The sequence below is a fragment of the Rhipicephalus microplus genome, chromosome 8 (genome assembly GCF_043290135.1).
Source record: "Rhipicephalus microplus isolate Deutch F79 chromosome 8, USDA_Rmic, whole genome shotgun sequence".
In the NCBI taxonomy this organism is placed as follows: Eukaryota; Metazoa; Arthropoda; class Arachnida; order Ixodida; family Ixodidae; genus Rhipicephalus; species Rhipicephalus microplus.
In genome coordinates this window covers 90886549-90908458 of record NC_134707.1, presented here as the reverse complement: position 1 = coordinate 90908458, position 21910 = coordinate 90886549, and the positions used below count along the sequence as shown (strand labels likewise).

Genomic DNA, 21910 nt, shown 5'->3' with positions numbered 1-21910 from the left:
CTGAGAGCCTCAGTGGCCGATGCACTTCTTTTCCGTTACCACGGATCTATTGCGTCACTGCCCTTCACGGGTGGTGATTACTGTCCATGGACGGCAATAATATTTTTCCCGATGTTGTTGAAAATATTTTGCGTCTTTTTGGATTTCGTGATCGCCATTGCACCTCTTACACTCCGCAAACTAAAGATCGGACCAAAAGGGCGAATAGCACTATTGTGAATATGTGATCGATGTACGGTGATTTTAATAACAGCAACTGCGACGCCCCCATATCATTCGTCACTTATCTGTATAGTACCGTAAATATTAAGGTACCAGACGTTCACCTTTTTTGATAGATAGATATATCGAGTTCAATGTCCCAAAACTACCATATGATTATGAGCGACGCTGTAGTAGAGGGCTCCGGATATTTCGACCACCTCGGGTTTTTTAACGTGTACCCAAAGCTGAGCACACGGGCCTACAACATTTTTGCCTCCACCGCCGCTGCCGCTGGGATTCCATCCCACGACCTGCGGGTCAGCCGAGTACCTTAGCCACTAGACCACCACGGCGGGGCCACTTTTTTTTCTGCTTCACGCACGGTACCTTAGTGGAGTTGTCTGCACGATGTACGGTCCAGCATATTCATACTGGAGTTTTGATACGTTCTGCCTGCACTCTCTAAATTTTTGTCGATGCGGCCTCATGAAGTGTGAGGCCTACGGGACGGCTTACAGCTCTCCAATAATAGGGTACCACATACTCTAAATCGTTACTTACTTTTTGATAAACACACTACTTTCTCGCATGAGAAAGACCTTTGCATCGCTCAGAAGTTGTGTCATTCCGAAGAAGCACGTCAACTAGCATGCCTTCCAACATTGTCTTAGCAGGAACAAAGCAAGAGTCGCTACTAGCAAGCCCTAGTATCATAAGCATATTTAAATAGCTCGGCAAGGTTCGTCTATCCCCGAAAAATTACAACGGAAACGTGCAGTTGTACCTAATGCAGAAACTGAACAAGAAAGAGTACAGGGGAGCCGCCACTTGGACTTTGTGGTTGGGCGAACCAGGCTGGGCTTGTCCCGCAAGTATGCCGCTTCTTTTTCACGCCATTGGATCTCATCTGTGAGTAAACCCATTTCCTCGAAACAATAGCATGACGCGCTCAAAATAGACACCCCAGACGTTGCACATTGCAGTAGTTGAGATGACACAGTAAATATATATCTCACCTTATTGACGATAACGAAAAATGGTAAAGTGTCCAAACCTGTAGATGCTGGAGTGGGCATCGGCTGTACCGTGACCCTTGAAATACCTCCCATTGGCGGCGTCGTTGAAACAGTTCCTTCGGCTTCTCTAGTAGGAGTTTGACCTGTGCCTGGCTTCTTCTCACTGAGATCATTAGTGGCGGCGACGTCCGGGCCACTTCCAACTGCACACAACATGTAGAAATAGGTCGCCGGCTGCAAAGACTTTGACATTATGAATTTTAATATTGATACCCCAAAATAAAAAAAAACACCCTAAGAACTAGCCGATAAAATTGATGAACGTATAGCTTGCTCGCGTTGTAGCTAAAGGAAGAGCTTCAAAGGAAAGGACGAAAATCTTGAATCCAAAAAGACAAAGCTCATCTAACAACTGAAATTTTCAGTAATGCCTTTTTAAACACTATGTTCCAACTAGCCCCCCCCCCCCCCCACCCCACAAGCTTTTCTGATCATCTCCGTTCGTAACCAAACCCACCGACTCCAACTGATATGAGTAGGTATTTGTTGTTCTGGTTTTAGCACGACACACGGTGCCAGCGCACAACTCGAAGAGGAAGTCTTCACGCACCGGAGCGCTAAATTACAAAAATATTTTGTTTCTATCCAGGCAACCTGAATGTGGCTAAAAACCCGTGACACATCACATGTGGGCTGTCGCCACAGCATTATCACAACGACGCTAAAAACATAGCTATTTCCTAATAAGTGTAACTAACGGTTTAGAGTCGGAGGCATTACCTAATCCATCAATTAACTCCGCCGCAATTCTATCGCAGGATCACACGCGTGTACTTCTGCATACAAGGGAATACTTAGTGTAATACCTATCCCACGGGCACATAACAGTGCAGAATCTGCAGTGGGCATCTAAAAAGGCAAACGCCCTAATTAACGTGACGGCGTTAAAAAGCTCGTTTCGCGGGAATCGTCGTTCGTTATGAGTGAAAATTCATCTAACGGGTGACCCGAAAACAAAAATTGTTGCAAATAAAATAAATGATAAAAAATCCTGGGTTAGACTAAGGGTCAAACGTGGGACGTTTGCGTGCGCGGGGAGAATGAACCCGGGTTACTCGCGTGGCAAGTGGATGTTCTATCACACGGCCAGGCGTGTGTTTCTGAATACAGAGCAAAGCACTTCCTTTGCTTGGAAATTCAGTAAAACTAATTTTTATACATTACAAACGAATGCGCCCTGTACACGTGCTACAGAAAACAACATGAAATATTGCAGCAATAATGCGCGGTACAACCGTACGTTGCCATCGAGCGTCCGAACACGGGATTACCGTGTTCGGGGTTTAAAGACGATCATCCACTACAAAGGTACATACACTTGTGCGCCTTTGCCTTAGCACCATGTAGTGAGTACATAGCGAGTTCGAAGTGATTTCATGCAGTAAATGTTAGAAGTGACCACAAGAAACAGGACATCGCTATCGCGTTCAACTCTTGAAAGCAATGCTTTAGGGTCCATATATTTTTTGAAGCATTGCAAATGTTATCCGAAATTCTGTAATTTGGGCTTTGAGCGCATTATTCAGCATGTATGCTACCCCGAAGTAAAAAGTGGGCTGTAACCTGTATCTTTTTTCCACTCAAAGAAAGTGATTCACTCACACAATCGCCAATTTTACACAAAATTTTATTTATATCCAAATCACCACATATACGGCTGAAGACAGTGGATTGTCATGCACCCCCTTTTTTTTAGCAATGATAGAGTGGCCTAAATAGAGAAGCTTTTTTTTTCTGACAGATAGCCCACCGCTAAATATTCCAGAACTGGTCAAGTACAATGGGAAATGCAGGAATTCCTTGTACGTGTGTGCTACAAGGGTATTCTCTCTTCTTTCGTACCAGCCACCACGCTGAATACTAGGGAGGGAGTGACGTTACAATGAACTAGTAGTAGCATCTCTTTGTCAGCGTGCGTCATGGCTTAGAGCACCTTGCTTTAAAACCAGTAGTCTTTCGGGCGGGGTGTTTTTATTTTTTCGGGGAATTTTTGCCTGTCATTTTCACCAAAAGGAAAAAAAAACGAATGTTTGTGATATTGCAGGAAATTTCATAAATGATTTATTTCTTCTATGACGGCTTATTAGCGGTCACAATGTGCCTTCACCTGGCTCACTCTAACTGTAATCGGTTCTGGAGCAAGCACCCTTTGTTTCCGATGTTTACGCAGAGTGATTTCTAGTTCACTACGGGTGTTAGACATCAAGCCTACAATATGCAGCGTACAAACAGTATATAAATAATAATGTCATGCAGTGGAGGGGCTACGCATGACTTCAAATGTCGCCAAAACGGCAGACACATGTAATTATGGTATGTGTCTGCATGCATGGCGGCGAAAATTAATACTGTTGTGCAGGGAAATAGGCTGGTAATTTCGCCAACGTTTGTAGAGTAAAATACCCGATATAGGGACTTTTCATGTCTCTGAATGGTAATTCGTCGGCGTAACACAAAACAACACTGCTTAGAGCACAATTTACTTTCATTGCGTTGTCTGCGGGCACGTGGCACCGTTCCGTGATGGCCACGCTCACTATGCTCTTTCCAATGCTCAAAAAATCCAGTGAGCTTAAGTTTTATGTTTATGGCATAGTCATTTGCGCTTGTAGCATCGCGTTTAAAGAAAATAGACAGCAATTACTAGCTTTTAGATGACTTCGAAAACCGCGAATTGCCCGCTACGTGCGGCACTCAACTTTCTGGCTCTACGTGTTCTCAGGAGCGTCGACTACCAATCTGCAGACTTCTCTGACCACGCTGAAAATTTGGTGCAAGTTTGCTTTTAGTCAAGTGAAAGAGATGTGCTCACCAAGATCGCTGGCGCTGAGGATGACGCCAACTACTACGCTTATCAAGGCCACCAGGCAGACGCCCATGAAAACGGTCAGGATCATTTCCCTGGGTTCGGGCTTACTGCAAAAAGTTTGTTTGCAATTATATTTGAATAAGTGCTACTGAACATGAACACCTGTTTAAACAAATCATGTACAACAAATTGTTTTGTACGAAGGTAGCATTCAGTGATCCAGGCACATTCTGCTGTGGCAGGCATACCAAGAAGTGATTGATCGTTAGTGTTCACTTCATAAGCATAATTTCAAACTTACTCGTGTGCGTTGAAGCATCCAGAACAGAAGTCTACATGCAGCATTGTTACGTGTAACATTGTCGTTGGAATAAACAGGTGGTGCTCAGCAAGGAACGCCACGCCCAAGTCATTGGTGGTGAAAACATGAAAGCAGACTCACCTTACCGTAGCTGTTGCAGTGAAATCATAACTTCTAGACAACAGAAAGAAGGCTGATCTTGTCTAAAAGGGCTAACTGAAAAACCACAGCAAAGATATCTAAGGCCGCAGCGACTGAACCAGGTGTACATTATTTCAACTCGTAAACTTGCAGGGGCAAAGTTTCATACTTAGAAAGAATGACCCTACACCGTGTCTTTTGTGATTTCAGTAAATAGGCACAAGTTCATCGCATTAATCACATGACGTTAGGTGCCCGTAAAGAAAAGTCCGATTCTGAAACTTATCATAGAAATCACTTTTTATTACATATCATGACTGACGCCCACAGAACGGAGCGCATATAGTAGCACTACTATAATGATAACTGCTATTTTGTAGCGGTTGTTTTTGTTATTAACGCCGAGACAGCATTGCAATTCTCATGACATTTATTTTCAGTTCCATGAAAATAAGCTTAGGGCTGCATAGTGTTTCTCACAAACCTGATTACTTAGGAGATTGTTTCGGTGTGTAACGTTTCGCATAAACTCAGCGTATCAAAGAAGGAGAAAAGTAGAGCTGCTGATAAATTCGGCCACGTGGAGCTCTGCAACATTCAGTGAAATCGCATTAAAGATGGGTCTTTACCATTTAGCTTAAACCCGAAATCCTATCTCCGGTAATCGATTGGACTCGCGTCTTCAGAGCCATGGACTGCGAGCACCTTAACCACTCGGGCAGCATTCGGGCTCTAAACATGTCTCTTGACGAAAACACTTGAGCATCATATGACGTCTTCTCTAGGATTTCTATGTTCTACCTGGTGTAGCATACAAAGAAAAGTTGTATCGCGAGTTGTGAAGGCACATTTCTTTCCCCTTGGCTTCTATGTTTCTGCTTTTCAGTGAACTAGGTGTATTACAAGGGCAGATAATTACGAGTTTACAATGATTACACCAATTCAAGTCGGTTCAAAGTGCTGAAAAACCTGTTGATTTGTTTTAAAAAACAATATATTTAGGGTTTTCACCACTTATGATTCGCAAATGTTCTGTGTTCAGCTATATTGTATGGCTGTATTATTCGGTAAAATATTTTAAAAAGAGAGAGTAGCACAAAAACATTTTTAAAAGAGATCATAGGACGGAACTTTCTAAATGTGTACGCAATTAAAGTGAATAGTGCGCTTGGAGTTCTAGGTCTCCTTCCGAGTGAGCTTATAGCCATTTGGCACATCTGGACATGACAGACACCAAAGTGGCGCTATCGGGAAAAGAATTGCTTACGACTCAGAGGCTTCTGATGCTGAAAAAAATAAACAAGGGTTATATGAAGAGGCCAAAATATGGCGCAATATGAAAAAAAAAATTGTGATCTATAACGATATTTAGAAGACCTTGATGCGCATACTGGATGTTGAATGCAGTGCTACTTAGTTGAAAACATTGAAAACACCTCTGTGCCATATTTTTTTTTGTGTTTAGAGCATTCGCCCAATTTATTTATCATCTGTTGTGACACGGACTATGAGTCATTGCTTCAGAACTGTTCACTACGTAGAAGTCGAAGAATCAGCGGTTGACTAAGAATACACACTTCCTAAGGCTAATGATTAGGTTTGGATGCAAAATATTCTTTCTTTGAAACCACATACAAGGATAAATAAATATATATTTAATAATTTGTATTTTGTGTTCCAGACGTCTTGTTTGAGCATCGTATGTGACGCAAATGAATACACTAACATAAAAAAAACAAATTGCATGTAACAGACATCGAACTTCGAGATGACAGAGAGTCTGCTATATCCACTCTATGTCCGATACAGTTGGTTGACAAATCTAATAGTAAAAGGCTTCTCTGTCACTTCTTCCCACGTTGATTTATGGTTGCTGAATGATCTAGAACAATGCGATTTTTAATGAATACGAGAAAATCACGGGAAAAGCCTGACACTCACTCAAAATTAATTTTACTTGTCGACAAGTGGGGACGCAAAGTTATGGCTAGTGCGTATGCGCTTTGCAGGAAGCTTTTTCTCGCAGTGCTCGCATAGGTTTGAAAAAAGAAATAACATAGATAGCGCAGCCTTTGCGTTCTTTATCATTTTTTTAGTGTACTGTTGACAAAGTGTCCACATTTCGGCAAGAAATGATGATTCATAAAATTGGTCATAGCCGTTACCTTTCTTACATGTGTTGTACCAAATCTTTTCGGCGCGTTTTATGCTGTGGTCATTATGCACATATAGCTCAAGCCTGAATCCCAGCAATATCTCGGGTTGTATCTCGAAATTTGTTTTTCAACAAAGAGCACCTTAATGACGTTTCAGCTAATATTTATGGGTTATTCTGAAGCTAAGAGGGCATCTCAGTGGGCTCTTTAAATACGAGGTTTCTTTATTTCAGGAATACGGAGTTGTCGACTGTGTATATACAGGGTATTAAAAGTTATGTTTATTTGTTTTCGAAAAAGTCATCTCTGCGAAGAATCAGAGAACAACAATGGCAGATACGTTTTGTATACAGAGGGACATCAAGAAATACAATACTATTTTTCATTTGTTCATTGACCTAATATTTATTAACCAACCTTTTAGCAACTGCAGCAAGTGGCTGTGTTTGTATTAAATTGAAGGACCTCGTGTATCTACGTATATAGCAGCTCTACGATTCTGAATACCCTACTGCAAAATTTAATGGTGGTTCGCTTGATTACGCTTGCTAGCCGTTCGACTGAGGCAAATCTCCTCTGCCGCCGTACTTCTATGATCGTTTATTATGACAACAGATCGAAGACCAAAATAAAGTTGATACTCGCTGCATTCTCTTTACCTGCTGGAGATATCAAGGATTGACTGTTCGTAACATCGGGGAGGTTTTTAAACAGATGTGCACCAGTTTGAATGCATAATTATTGCGAAATTCAATTACACTCTGCTGTAGTGACCCGCAAGTCGCGGGTTCAATCCCGGCTGTGGCGGCTGGATTTCCGGTGGAGGCGGAAATGTTGTAGGCCCGTGTGCTCAGATTTGGGTGCACGTTAAAGAACCCCGGGTGGTCGAAATTTCCGCAGCCCTCCACTACGGCGTCTCTCATAATCATATGGTGGTTTTGGGACGTCAAACCCCACATATAAATAAATCAATCAACTCTGCACCAGGATATCTCGGAGAACACGCACAATAGAATAATTCTAGCAAGTACAACTTTGCAGAACCATCATGGCCGACAATTTTGCACTATAAGCATGGCTGCTTTCTGCACTCACTATGAAGTTTCTTCACTCACTATAGGACCTTTGTTATTAAGACACTGGCAGAGATAACTATTGCTTTTCTTTGCGGCACCTAGTTACATAAGTTACCTGCAAAATGAGTTTGCTTGTATTTCACAGCGCTGGCCTTGAAGAAGATATGCTTATTCCTTTGAGTATGCTTATATATGGGGATGAGCAATATTACCGTTATTTCAAATCGGCGTACGACGCCATGGTTAGGAAGTATTTATCAATGCGTGGTGCCCTATATATGGTCTCATTTCTATTGAAATTTAGGATTTGGTAGCATTAGCTTCACAATTGTTAAAGCGAATGCTCACCACCCTGCTTTGCTCGGGCACCTGGCCTCTTACAGTAATTAGAATGGTAAAGGTCAATTTTAGCTCCCTATTGAAAATCTCATGCATAGGAGGAGAACACTCACACAAAAGTAGAGAGCTCGGCTCGGAGGGCTTTGTGATGCCAGACACTAATGTACTCTCCTCTGCAAAAAAAGAAGTAAAAGCAAGTGGATGCCTGTAGCGAATCTATACAACAAAGCATATGGAAAGAGCACAGCTTTAAGAGGATATCCAACTAGGCACAATAGTAAAACTTTCAAAAGAACGCGCTAATGTATAATGTTGATCTAGTGACAAATGCTGAATAAATGCCTGCGCATTAACAAGGCTGATTCCTTCAGGGGATGGAGCAGCTAGCGTGACAGGTTAACTATACACATGACTTTACAGTGATCAACATCCCTGTCAAGAGTCGCGCAGGCCGCGTACTTGAATAGTGCACGAGAAAAAAATCGATCGCTATTTCTCACCGCTATTGAGTGTTTTGATGTCTTTGACGTCCAGCGTTTTTATGCGCTTGTTTTTTAGGGAAAAACTTCTATGGCACTGCGCAAACACTTAAAGCAGCTCCATGCGCTGCCTTGCATGCCAAAAATATTTAAACGCTGTGCATCACATCATAAATATTGGTAATTATCTGAGCAAAACCACATTACTCAAATAACGATCAGCCTTCAACCTGTGACAAAAAATACACCTACAGACAATCTTAATAGGGCATTAAATTCAAGTTTACACCGGCTGTTATGATGAACCTGACAGCATCCACAGACTTTACCATAATATCACACGAAATCACAGTTGTACCTTATGATCAATGTCCCACCGCAATGGTCTAGTGACTAAGGTACTCGGCTGCTGAACCGCAGGTAGCGGGATCAAATTCCGGCTGTGGTGACAGCATTTCCAAAGAAGGCGGAAATGCTGTGGGCCCGTGTGCTCAGATTTGGGTGTACGTTAAAGAACCCCAGGTGGTAGAAATTTCTGCAGCCCTCCACTACGGCGTCTCTCACTATCATATGGTTGTTTTCGGACGTTAAACCCCAATTATTAAACAAATCAATCAACCTGATGATGAATGTTGGTTTGATTCATCGATTTATTGATTGATTGAATGATTGATATGTGAGGTTAACGTCCCAAAACCACCATATGATTACTAGAGACGCCGTAGTGGAGGACTCCGGAAATTTTGACCTCCTGGGGTTCTTTAACGTACACCCAAATATCAGCACACGGGCCTTCAGCATTTTCGCCTCCATCGAAAATGCAGCCGCCGGCATTCCATTCCGCGACCTGCGAGTCAGCATCTGAATGCTTTACCCACAAGACCTCCGCAGCGGAGCTTACGATGAATTCGCGACACCATTCAATTATCACTACAGTATACACGGCTGTTGCTTGGTGGGTCACAGATGCGATAAGAACAAAATGAAGGCAAAGGCAAGAAACAAAAAGCGTTGGTGTGTAATTTACAGACGAGTGCTGCAAAGCACCGGATCAGGAAATGGACGGGGCGGGGACGCCCTTTGTCGCATTAAAATTAAAAAAAACGGCTATGAGAGGATGAACAAAATGCAGAGAACAGGTATCAGATGATGATAACCACGTAGTGAACACCTATAGTGATGCGAACTGCAATCTTGGGCAGTATTGGGAAAGGTGAGATGAATAGGTAAAAAAATCGATGGCGCAAAAAGAAGTTTGTTCGTGCAAGGAATTGTACATTAGAGATTATTGGGAGAGGTATTGATCCTGCAAGAAATATGGGACAGAACTTTGACTTGGGCGAGTTCGTACATAATTAGATGGCTTCAGCGCAATTTAGATCAAGAAAAATGACGACACAAGGAACGCAGACGAGCGCTCGTCTGTGTTCTGTGCGTCTCCATTTGTCTTCGTAAAAATTGCGCTGAAGCCTATCCAATTATATGGGACAGGTAAATGATACTGGCGAGTCAAGATCTTAAGGCATATCTTCAGGTGTTAGGCCATCGCGATCTGGCAGAACAGTTCCAGCTTTGAAATGTTGCCTTCTGGACATCTTTACTTCTAAACTTTTCTATGCTTACACGACCGAAAAACTGTATGTCTCCGTCCTTTTTACTCAATTTGGGCGGGAAGATTCATCAGAAAATAACAGAGTAAAATGAATTTTATGGCATCGCTGGCTCTGAACTTGAACCTTCTCGTTAGGCACTGTACTTTACAGCGGCTCATGTCAAGCGTGAATACCTGCGAACATCATTACTGTGTTGTGGTCGCCCTTCGAATAAAGATCGTCATAATCGATTAAAAATCCTCCAGGATACCATGTAAAGCAGACAAGTACGACTCTTGAAGCAAAAAAATGGCAACATCGCGAAAATGTGAGGCCTAAGAGACGTTTTTGCGGTAGCAATGTGTGCGCGTCATATCGTCTTTCGAGATGCTGATGAGCGTTCTAAAAAAGCACGAAACGTACACTAGCACTGTACGTTTTGATACCAAATAGCTTGCTCTGAAGGTTACCTCGCTTAATTTTTTTTTGATGTTACCTCCTCTATTAGCGTACAAAATATAGACATCACAATTACTGTCGTTGCCCTCTGTTCCTCAAGCCTAAAGTTGGGGTTGTACTCTGGCCACCAGGCTATCGTCGACTCCATAACACGACTTTGCCACGTGGACTGTCTCACTATTAGTAAGATACTTGAATGAAATACGATATTAGCTCTGACATAGCTTACCCATTGTCTGCGCACTCTGCGCTTTATCGTACGTCAATAGACGGTTCGTCGCTGCAGTGTTGTCGCAACAGTTGCTGCCGGGCAGCGGTTGGACTTTCCTTCGCTCTCGACAGAGACAGGACCTGAAAATGAACCAACACACGTACTCCTAACTGAAAGCACGCGTTTTGTTGTTTAAAATACCTTGTTCAAAGGAGCGAAAAATAAACAGCACAAAGTGAAGGTCATGTGATTGTCATTTTATGTCTATTGTATGCCGACAAATTTTTCTATAGTCCACCGTATATAGTGGACCAGTCATTATGGTTTTCAGATGGTGGACCTAAGGTCGCTGCAGCGATGGTCACATTTTTATGGAGGACAAATGCCACAGTCTTGTATTCTGTGCGATGTCAGTGCCTTAAATGAACCCTTGATGAGCGAAATTTCAGTAACTGAACGTGCGTTACCGCAGTCTTCGGAATGAACTGATAACTATATTATTGTTATAATAATAATATTGGGGCAAAGTTACCCTACTCTAAATATACATAGTCTGTAACTTAACTAGGTTCACCACTTGAAATCACACATGGAGGACCCATTATATTGTCACCTAAAGCACCAGCAGCTGGATATTGAGTCTTTCTTCTTTTACTTTGTTAAAGGCAATAATTATACAAATGACACATGAGTGTTTCGGCAGTGTGGTGAATTCTCTGTTTATTTTTCTAGAATGAAAATATATGTGACATTCTTATTATTTAGTAGTTTTGCAGCCGATTCAGTGTTTGTGCTTTCCGTGTGCTTACTACGCCTACGCATATTGCTGCCTTGTTCAGAATAAAATTGGTTCCGTAAAGCAGCCAGTATCGAAGATGTCTACCAATAAGGACAGTGGCCCAATCGTATTCTGGAAGGAGCTTTCCTTTCGTTCACTTTTTCTCTAATTCGCAGGCGTCCCTTATTTCTTTTACTCAAATATATGAACTCTTACAAAAACGCCAAATTCCCGGTTTCTCTGACATCTTCTAAATTTTATTTGATAAGAACATCAAGGTCACACCGCTGCGTTGGTCTATAGGCTATGGTACTCGGCTGCTGACCCGCATGTCGCGGGATCCAATCCCGGCAGCGGCGGCTGCATTTCCGATGGAGGCGGAAATGTTGTAGGCCATGTGCTCAGATTTGGGTGCACGTTAAAGAACCCCAGGTGGTCGAAACTTTCGGAGCCCTCCATTATGGCGTTTCTTACACTCATAAGGTGGTTTTAGAACGGTAAACCCCGCATATCAATCTGCAAATATCAAGGGCATTTGTCTATTATTTCTCGGACACATGGTGAAGGTGCTCCCCATGCCATGAAAACTGGAAGTGTAAGCAAAGAGCGCACCACATCCGCGCTTCTATAACGCTGCACTAACAGATCTATTTGACGAAATCGGTCCGTGTACTGGGGAGGGTGATGGGCACGGCACTTGTACTCTTCTTCGAGAAATATTAGCCTTTGGTTTTCGAGAGTTATCCGAATGGACAAAGCGCCAGCAAGAATATACCTGGCGAAAGAAACCACCTCAACAGAATACGTCATGCAGCAATAAGCATTAAAATTTAAATATTAGTATTCTAAAACCTTTATGCTATGACAGGTGGTCAAACCATCTTGTGTCCTGCTCCTCCCTCTCAATAAAAGGGGAAAACGTGCAATAACAGAGGAACGACAAACAGTACTGACTCGCAAGTAAAAATTGATATCTAAACGCAGAATAGCACATATAAAACAGGAGAAAAAACAACCCTCACGAATGAACAATATCACGAGAAGGAGTGAGACATCACTCCTTCTCGTGATATTGAATTGAAGAACTAAGTGTCCGATTTAGACATGAACATCACACAACCTATTCTTCTGGTACTGTATCCTTGTGATAATCGCAGTGATGGCTGGCTGGCAAAACTTCTACCCTTCCAGAGACATGTGAAACGGCTCTAATTTCCCACGAGGCTGATTATTGGGGCAATGCGAAATTTCCGTTCTAATAAAACTTTAGCCACACGCATTTTTCTGCAAGAGATTACCAAAACAAATCTTTGTTATTTTTAAAATTTTCCGCTTGCTCTTTATTATTCACACTTACGTACACATACACATCGAGCACTCTGGCTCTCATAATCATATGGTGGCTTTGTGCTCGTTCATGTTTTCTTACGCACTGTCTCTTGATTCATGATCAAACACACCAACTCGTAAACAAAAATGAGTTGTGTCAAGCCGATGTTTCGACAAGTGGTACAGTCTTCCTCAAGGCTAGTATTGAACTAGCCTTGAAGAAGACAAATTTTTTGACGTGTAGGCTCGGCCCAACCCACGTTTACAAATCTCTCGTCGCCAGCTTCGACCTTCCCCTTCCCATTGTTTTTTAATCGCCAACTTGCCCAGTTAGTTGTTCTGATGCTAAAGCGGTCACGATCTGTGCCACGGAGCCTGGCACACACATTCGAGCTCAGTGACAAGCTACGCAAGAAAAAATTCACATTTCTTTTTTGTGGATGGCTTATTCAATTCAATACAAATCGTGCTTTGTCTTGTAATTCTCGGCTAGCACAATACGCATGTCTTCAATCTTTGCCTGCATATGCCCGGCAATTTCGCGGTGCTCAAAACGCGCAACAGAGGGTATCTCTGAAGAAGATGCGACTCCTCGTCTCTATCTTTCTGGTACGAGTCATGACGACAATGCTACGCATCGGCCATATCTACTAGCTGATTCAAAGCTCTAAATAAAGTCTAAATTGGCCTGTTGTTACCTTCTAGGTGCGTTGCACAGCTGGTTTCACGCTAACCACAAGCGTTGGCGACAGCAGGTAAGGCGGCGCACGAGGCTTACTGGAACGTTGTCTTCTTTTCTGACGTGATAATCACAACCATGCTTCTGGGATCAGTGACACCAACCCAAACTGAGAGATCAACGAAGAGTCACGGAAATGTTATATTCTCAATTGTTCCATTGCTAATGTATGTTACCGAGTTAGTTAAAATAAAGGGTAATGATCCTGAGCACAGCTGCGGTAATCAAAACAGTTTTGAAGACTGTTTTGGATATGATGACTAATGAAATGATAAAAATAAGACCCCTACCCACTGTTCCTGTCGTTGGTTAAAAAACTGATTTGTACCCATGATGGGTATGCGATTCTCACATATAAGCCAAGCATTCGGTCCGCGAAAGTTTTATGGGAAGATAAGTTCCCATTGCAATTGGGCAACACACTCACATATTGGCGCCCACGTAAACTGTAAGCAAAAAGTATGTATTTATGGAGCTATCTCGCGTTATACTTCACAATATAAACTTCAGTGTTTTCACATAGCACTAGCTATGTACAAGAAAGATATAAAGCAATGTGCAAATAAAATAGAAAAGCAATTCACAAGAAAGATAGAAATGTATTTGTGGTTTGAATATGGAGACGTCGGTAGGTACCAACCGCATTTGTGTCCTGCTGTTCAACATTGTTTAACTGCAGGCAGAGAGAGAAACCAAGAACGCGCACGATATCAGTATAGATATTGGGTTAAAAAGCTTCAGTAATGAGTACTTAAATTGTCGTCTCATCTAGCACAAGAGTTTGATGGAAGCCTCATGATACGACGCCGTAGAATATAGTAGACGCTCTTTTCAAGCTACATCAGGCGCTAAAGATACTGCATGCTATGATTTTCCGTGGTTAAGAGAAAAAAATTCCAGGCCTGTGCAGAAGGCGCAGCACTGTTGCAGTGAAAGCTAGAGTAGCAGCTTTACAGAGCATTTTCAAAACACTGATTTACTGCAAGCACGCTTGCTTGACACCCACTAGAGCTAATAAACTTTTGGGTAGTAGGCCAGCATTCGCCTTGCTATTTTTCGTCGGTCTTCTGGGAAGCGTGGTATCCGCTCAACACTTACAAGGAATGCTGTGCCAATTGTTCATGCAGTGGCTGACGATGATGCGAAATTATGGCTGAAATAGTATCATTAACATCATCAGCAGCAACCGGAGTACGCCCACTGCAGGGCGAAAACCTCTCCCCTGATTCGCCAATCAACCCAGTCTTGTGCTTCCGGTAGCCACGTTGTACCACACACCTTTTATTCTCATTGGCCCACCTAACCTTCTGTCTCCCCTTCGTGCGTTTGCACGTTTGCAAGTGGATATTCGCCACAGTTCATAGGGGAACAAGAACAAGCTCTTGCAATGGCACGGAGCATTAGACGGCCCACTCTTTACGCTTTTCCCAATGTACGACGATTGGTAGTTCTTTCGCTGTTTTAAAATGCTTTATAAGTCGTATTAATGCAATTGCTTTCAAAACATAAAGCCTGCCTAAAGCAAGTTTGCTAACAAGTCACAAGCACCAGCGTAGCTCAGTGAAAGAATGCTGGACTGGCACCCAGCGGACCCGGGTTTCGAGTCGCACTGTGTGTTTAGTGCTAGTTTTTTTTTCTAGTTTTGCGTGATGTGGTCACGGACACCGGCGGCGGCAGCGGCGTACAATTGGGCGTGACCTGAGTTGTAGTCTCGTAACAGCTTTCGCTGTAAAAGTTGTCCACGTGTGCCAAATTTCTTGTTTTTGATCAAACATACTTATGCATACAGCTTACTATTCTATGCAGAGCACTTTTCATTGCCTTTGTAGAAACATACAAGTTAGGTCAAAAGTTTCCAGTCCACTATCCCGTGTATTTTTATGGAAGTGTGGTTTGGGATCTTTTGGCCAGGGTTGTACAAAATTATAAGTAAGAAATTATTACATTCTTGCATTCACACTTTCCACATAGGTTCGTTAGTGACGCTGCAGAGCAGTACTTCCGTGCGCAACTGCAAGATGGCAACACTCTTCATGTCAAAAGCAGCAAGCATATCCAACGGTAGTATCAACGGGGCTGGCTCCTTTTCTGTTGAATTCAAGGCAGTGTATGTTGAGCTAATCTATATGTATTGTGAGAGAACAATATTCGCCGAAAAAATAGGGTAAACAGGATATTGTCATCAAGATTGCAGAAGAAATTTTCAATTTGATATAGGCAAAGTTGGTTTCTACCACAAAATGGGAAGATGCTAGTGAATTCAAAAGCTAAAGGAAAACAATACGGTAGATACGGAGCAAAAAACTGACCGAACTGAAGATTTATTCTCCAAGTCATTTTAAACCCTAATTGCTTTCTAATACTTGGAGCAGAGGTCGCAAGATTAATATTGGAAATATATCCATAAAAAGAGTACAGGTTGATGGGACATTGAAAATCTGTCTACAAAACTGCACAAACGGGAGGACCATTTCGTTCCCATCAAAGAGGTAAATGTACCCCGCAAACATTGGCGCTTACTTATGTGTTCTTAGAGTCCGCTTTCCTGTGTTTCGGAAGCTGTGAAAGGAAGCCCACTGCAACACAAAAGCTTCCGTCAAGAAAAGCAGACTCGTGCCATGCTCTTCACCTGAAAATAACCCTTCGACACAATCGACGTAACGCATTGGCGAAAAGCCCTCTACAGCGAGCATTACAGCAACATCAAGGACATCTTGCTCATCGGACACTTTATTTGTCTTAGTCGTAAAGCGATAGGAAACACGGTATTATTATTCGACAAAGAAAGCACGTCAGCCATGGCACATCGGTTCTTTCGAGCCTTTCTAAGCCATGCAGAACAGTCTTACGACGTTGAACGGACGATCGCCGCACTGGTTGCCGCTGCCCAAACTGTGCACATTGTAGAGCAGCCATGTCGTGCGTTCACGGTAGCCGACGAAGTTCTTTACGGCCGTTGTGAACTGCGAAGAATGCCATTTTGTTGTTGATATAATTTACTGTCTTTAGCAAAATGGTCTGGAAGCGCAACTCGAGAAACACACAAAAATGTGGCACACAGAAAACGATACATTTAAAACGTGGAAATGTTGTGAGGAGGGGTTGTGCAGGAGCTGATGTTTCGATGAGTCGACTTGTTTCCTCCAAGGCTTTTCAATTCAAGAAAAGTCTGATTGTCAGAACGTCAGCTCCAGAACTCCGCCTGTTTGCGAATTTTTCACCCCCAGCTTCTGTCTTCCCCAAAATTCAGTCTCTTTGTTTTTTTTCTTAAGTATTTTTTTCATTTTTGTGCAAAACAATGAACGTGTACTGAACGAGCTCTAAAACAAACGCTGCGAAAACGGACTTTCCTTCGTTCATACGAAAAAGCGTAGACGTGTCTTAGGTAAAAAAGAAAGTAAACATTTCAGCCGTGATGTGGACAAAACAAAAAAATTCACCTATTTCTCTGATTTCTCAGTCAGGCGTTCACATAGTGAATTATTTTAACAAAAAAACCTGAAAATTCTAAACAATTTTCCCGGCAGTGCTGCTGCAATCGATATACAAAATATTACTTTATGAAATTTCACCATTCAAATTAGTCTCAGCAAGCAATGACGAACTGATTGAACGTCACTTCATTGCCGCTACAGTTACGTTTTTTTTATTCTGTGATTTCCGCAGATCTGCCAAATCAAACAGCGTGTGCTTTCCTGCGGGATAACAGCATATCACCGCGTTTTTGAAACAGGTTAACAATGTGCGGCAAGCACTAATTCGAACATGCGTTTGCCCGCTGAGTGCCTAACACGATCTATCTATTTCATCAAGATTCAGTACAGTTATTCGCACTGAAATTCATCACTAGTACATCAACGGCAGTATTGCGTCGTTCAGAACTGGTAACCGTGATCTCCTTTCACAATTTGTTTCGTTTTCAGAAAATCCATTATAACATTCCCACCACTTTAAAAAGAACGAAACGACTGCAAACCAGGTTCTTGCCATGGCGAAAAAAATATCTCAGAGGACATTTTCGCTTGGCCTTTGAGAGATGAAGGTGATAGTGCAATTAGGCATCGTATACGCATTACCTGCAACTGTGCCGCAAAGAAAAAAAAACGTTTGTGCGTGTACTTTTGACCGTTTTACACTGTTTAATCCTACAATATTTATTGAACAAATATTTTCTAATTGTGCATTGAGCCATTGTAATTGACGGAGTACCCATAGGTTGTCCGTAAGGCACCACAAGCACTTGCGATCCTGAACAATTTCTAACGGCTGGGCTGAATATAACCCACTCACTCCTTTATTAGTCACTTATTTTCACGTGGCGTGCCTTTATGTAAATCTGCCGTGAAATATTTCCTGCGTTAAGAAGAGTCATTTCCTACATTATATTCCTATAGTGTCTTTTACACTATTGGAATGTCGATCATATAGTTTGCATGGAATTCCTTTAGTGTCTACATGGCATGCCTTTAGTGTCATTCCCATAGATTCCCAAAAAATAATCTGGTTTTTTGTAGACCTTGTCAAGCAGACGGCCTTGTTTCGATTCTGACTTTGGACTGAAATTTATTGTTAAATCGCTTGCACCTTGGTAGATTCTCGGTCGCCTGCACGATCATTATTGTTCACTCACAACTAAGAACACGAACGCCGACATCGACGCCTGAATTCCCGAGAAAAAAAGTTTCAATGCTGTCGCATTAAAATGATGCTATTAGCTTATTCAGAGTGTATTATTATTTGAGGGTAAAGCGACTTCTGCAGTAATAAAAAATTGTGAGTATATCAAAAAACCGTGTAGGAATTTTTGAGGGAACGGCTGGTCCATGGCACGATCAGTCATCCGTATATATTGTCACGAGGTTGTGATACACGCAGCACTTGAGCGGAAGCACGCAGGAGTCAGGGCGGTGTCAGGCGAACTGTTTATTGGGCGAACTTGTGCCCAGCAAAACAGGGCCAAACACAACTCGCAGCAACAGCGGCGTGAACAGTCGTCGGCCGACGGAAAAGAAAAAGACTCCCCAGTGGCGCACTGCGCCGGCTTTTATACACGCGTCGTAACGCGTTCCAGAGTGGCATACAAGATAAACGCGGCCTGCGTTGCGCTTAACAGAAAGTGATAGCGGCTTCCTTCGTAAACCAAAAGAAAACCGCACGTGTCAGTCTTTTATACACGCGTCATAACGCGTTCCAGAGTGGCATACAAGATAAACGCGGCCTGCGTTGCGCTTAACAGAAAGTGATAGCGGCTTTCTTCGTAAACCAAAAGAACCGCACGTGTCACTACCCCCCTCTGAAAAAGCATCGTCCCGATGCTAAAGACAGGACATAGGAGAGAGTACATGCAATAAATTACATTACCAAGGCGTCACAGCTAATCAGCGCGCGTAATAAGGTTTAAGTCGCACCACGTGTACGACTTCGGGTCGTGCACGGCGTCGTTGGGATGACGTTATGCCATCGGGCACGACCTCATAGTCCAGTTCACCACGATGTCGGACTACCTTGTAGGGTCCAAAGTAGCGTCGCAGGAGCTTCTCAGACAATCCCCGTCGTCGTATCGGCGTCCAGACCCAGACAAGGTCGCCGGGTTGGTATTCGGTGTGGTGTCGTCGAAGGTTGTAGTGGCGCCTGTCGACCGTCTGTTGGTTCTTGATACGCAGGCGGGCTAGCTGTCGAGCTTCTTCAGCGCGATCCAGGTAGCTGGCGACGTCGAGGTCTTCTTCGTCGGTGCCGACCGGTAGCATGGCGTCAAGCGTCGTTGTTGGGCTCCGTCCGTAGACGAGCTTGTATGGAGCAAACTGCGTCGTTTCCTGCACGGCCGTGTTGTACGCGAAGGTTACATACGGGAGTATGGCGTCCCACGTCTTGTGCTCGACGTCCACGTACATGGCCAGCATGTCGGCGATGGTCTTATTTAGACGCTCGGTGAGGCCATTCGTCTGTGGGTGTTACGCGGTGGTTCGGCGGTGGCTTGTCTGACTGTACCTCAAGATCGCTTGCGTTAGGTCCGCCGTAAAGGCCGTACCTCTATCGGTGATAAGGACCTCGGGGGCTCCGTGGCGGAGGACGATGTTCTCAATGAAGAACTTGGCGACCTCGGCGGCAGTGCCCTTGGGCAAGGCCCTTGTTTCGGCATAGCGGGGTGAGGTAGTCAGTCGCTACGACAATTCATTTGTTGCCAGAAGTTGACGTCGGGAACGGCCCCAGTAAGTCCATGCCGATTTGTTGGAATGGCCGTTGAGGTGGTTTGACGGGTTGCAGAAGTTCGGCTGGCCTAGTTGTCGGCGTCTTGCGTCGCTGACAGTCTCTGCATGTTTTTACGTAGTGGGCGACGTCGGCAGTGAGGCGAGGCCAATAGTACTTCTCTTGTAATCGTGACAGTGTGCGGGAAACACCAAGATGTCCGGCTGTCGGGTCGTCGTGTAATGCTTCCAGAACCTCTGGACGTAACACTGAAGGCACCACGAGGAGGTGGTCGGCGCGGAGCGGCGAGAAGTTCTTCTTCAGGAGGACGTTGTTTCGCAGGAAAAACGAAGCCAGTCCTCGGCGGAATACTTTCGGCACGTCGGCGGTCTTGCCTTGCAGGTAGTCCATGAGGATCTTGAGCTCTGGGTCAGCTCGTTGGCGTTCCGCGAAGTCGTCGGTACTTATGGGTCCCAGGAAAGAGTCGTCGTCCTGGTCAACCTGGGGCGGCGGATCGACAGGGGCGCGAGACAAGCAGTCGGCGTCGGAGTGCTTTCGTCCGCTCTTGTAGACGACGGTGATGTCAAATTCTTGTAGTCTGAGACTCCCCCGTGCGAGGCGCCCTGATGGATCCTTCAAGTTAGCTAGCCAACACAAGGCGTGGTGGTCACTCACGACTTTGAAAGGCCTGCCGTACAGGTAGGGGCGGAATTTTGATGTAGCCCAGATGATGGCAAGGCATTCCTTTTCTGTCGTGGAATAATTGGCTTCTGCCTTCGAAAGTGACCGGCTAGCGTAACTGATGACCCTTTCAAGTCCGTCGGTCCTCTGCACGATCACGGCGCCGAGCCCTGTGCTGCTTGCGTCCGTGTGAATTTCGGTGTCAGCTTCTTTGTCAAAGTGCGCCAGTATTGGCGGCGTTTGCAGGCGTCGCTTTAATTCCTGAAATGCCTCGACTTGCGGCGTTTCCCATTTGAAGTCGACGTCGGCCTTCGTGAGGCACGTCAGTGGCTCGGCGATCCGCGAAAAGTTCTTCACGAAGCCCCTGTAATAAGCGCAGAGGCCAAGAAATCGGCGTACTGCTTTCTTGTCGGTGGGTGCAGGAAAGTCGGCGATCGCAGCTGTTTTCTGTGGATCAGGGAGCACTCCCGACTTGCTGATAACGTGGCCAAGGAACAATAGTTCCTCGTAGGCGAAGCGGCACTTTTCTGGCTTCAGGGTAAGTCCCGAGGCTTTGATTACCCGAAGAACAGCTTCAAGGCGCCGGAGGTGCTCGTCGAAGTTGGAAGAAAATACGACTACGTCGTCCAAGTAGACGAGGCAAGTCTGCCACTTCAAGCCTGCGAGTACTGTGTCCATAACCCGTTGGAACGTCGAAGGCGCCGAGCAAAGACCAAAGGGCATGACCTTAAACTCGAATAGGCCGTCTGGTGTTATGAAGGCAGTCTTCTCTCGGTCTCTCTCGTCTACTTGGATTTGCCAGTAGCTGGTTTTGAGATACATCGACGAAAAATACTTGGCGTTGTAGAGTCTGTCCAGAGCATCGTCTATCCGTGGGAGGGGATACACGTCTTTCTTCGTGATCTTGTACAGGCGATGATAATCGACGCAAAAACGTAGGGTTCCGTCCTTCTTCTTCACCAACACCACGGGTGATGCCCACGGACTCGTAGACGGCTGAATGATGTCGTCACGCAGCATTTCGTCGACTTGTTGCTTGATGGCCTCACGTTCCCGTGCAGAAACTCGGTAGGGGCTCTGACGGAGCGGACGGGCATATTCGTCGGTTATGATGCGATGTTTCGCGAGAGGGGTCCGACGAAGCCTCGATGACGACGAGAAGCAGTCCTTGTATTGGTGGAGTAAGGCTTTGAGCTGCTTTTGTTGCTGCCTGGAAAGGCTTTGATTGACGTCGAAGGCGGACGCGGACACTGCTGTCGACGTTGCGGCTCCCTGAGAATCGGTGAGGGCGAAGGCATTGCTCGCTTCCACAAATTCGCTTAGATGTGCTACCGTCGTGCCCCTATTCAATTGC

At 44.2% G+C, this 21910-nt stretch overlaps 1 protein-coding gene and 1 long non-coding RNA gene across 3 annotated transcripts in view; both read right to left on the bottom strand.

The window, feature by feature from the left end:
* Nucleotides 1-1264: 1264 nt before the first annotated feature.
* Nucleotides 1265-14882, bottom strand: LOC142769239 (uncharacterized). 2 transcript variants are annotated; one of them, XR_012885723.1, is made up of 5 exons: nucleotides 13649-14882; nucleotides 10862-10983; nucleotides 8216-8275; nucleotides 4093-4196; nucleotides 1265-1423 (listed from the first exon to the last, which is right to left on the bottom strand). It is a non-coding gene; the product is annotated as an uncharacterized LOC142769239 (long non-coding RNA). The 2 variants fall into 2 exon arrangements; XR_012885722.1 differs by lacking the exon at nucleotides 13649-14882 and having other exon boundaries at nucleotides 10862-11192.
* Nucleotides 14883-16401: 1519 nt separating this feature from the next.
* The window catches only part of LOC142769238 (uncharacterized), a 55817-nt gene continuing 50308 nt past the window's right edge, over nucleotides 16402-21910 (bottom strand). Inside the window, exon 7 of the mRNA XM_075872308.1 lies at nucleotides 16402-16652. Within this exon, the coding sequence (XP_075728423.1) occupies nucleotides 16515-16652 (138 nt within the window). The 3' untranslated portion in view covers nucleotides 16402-16514. The remainder of the gene's footprint in view (nucleotides 16653-21910) is intronic.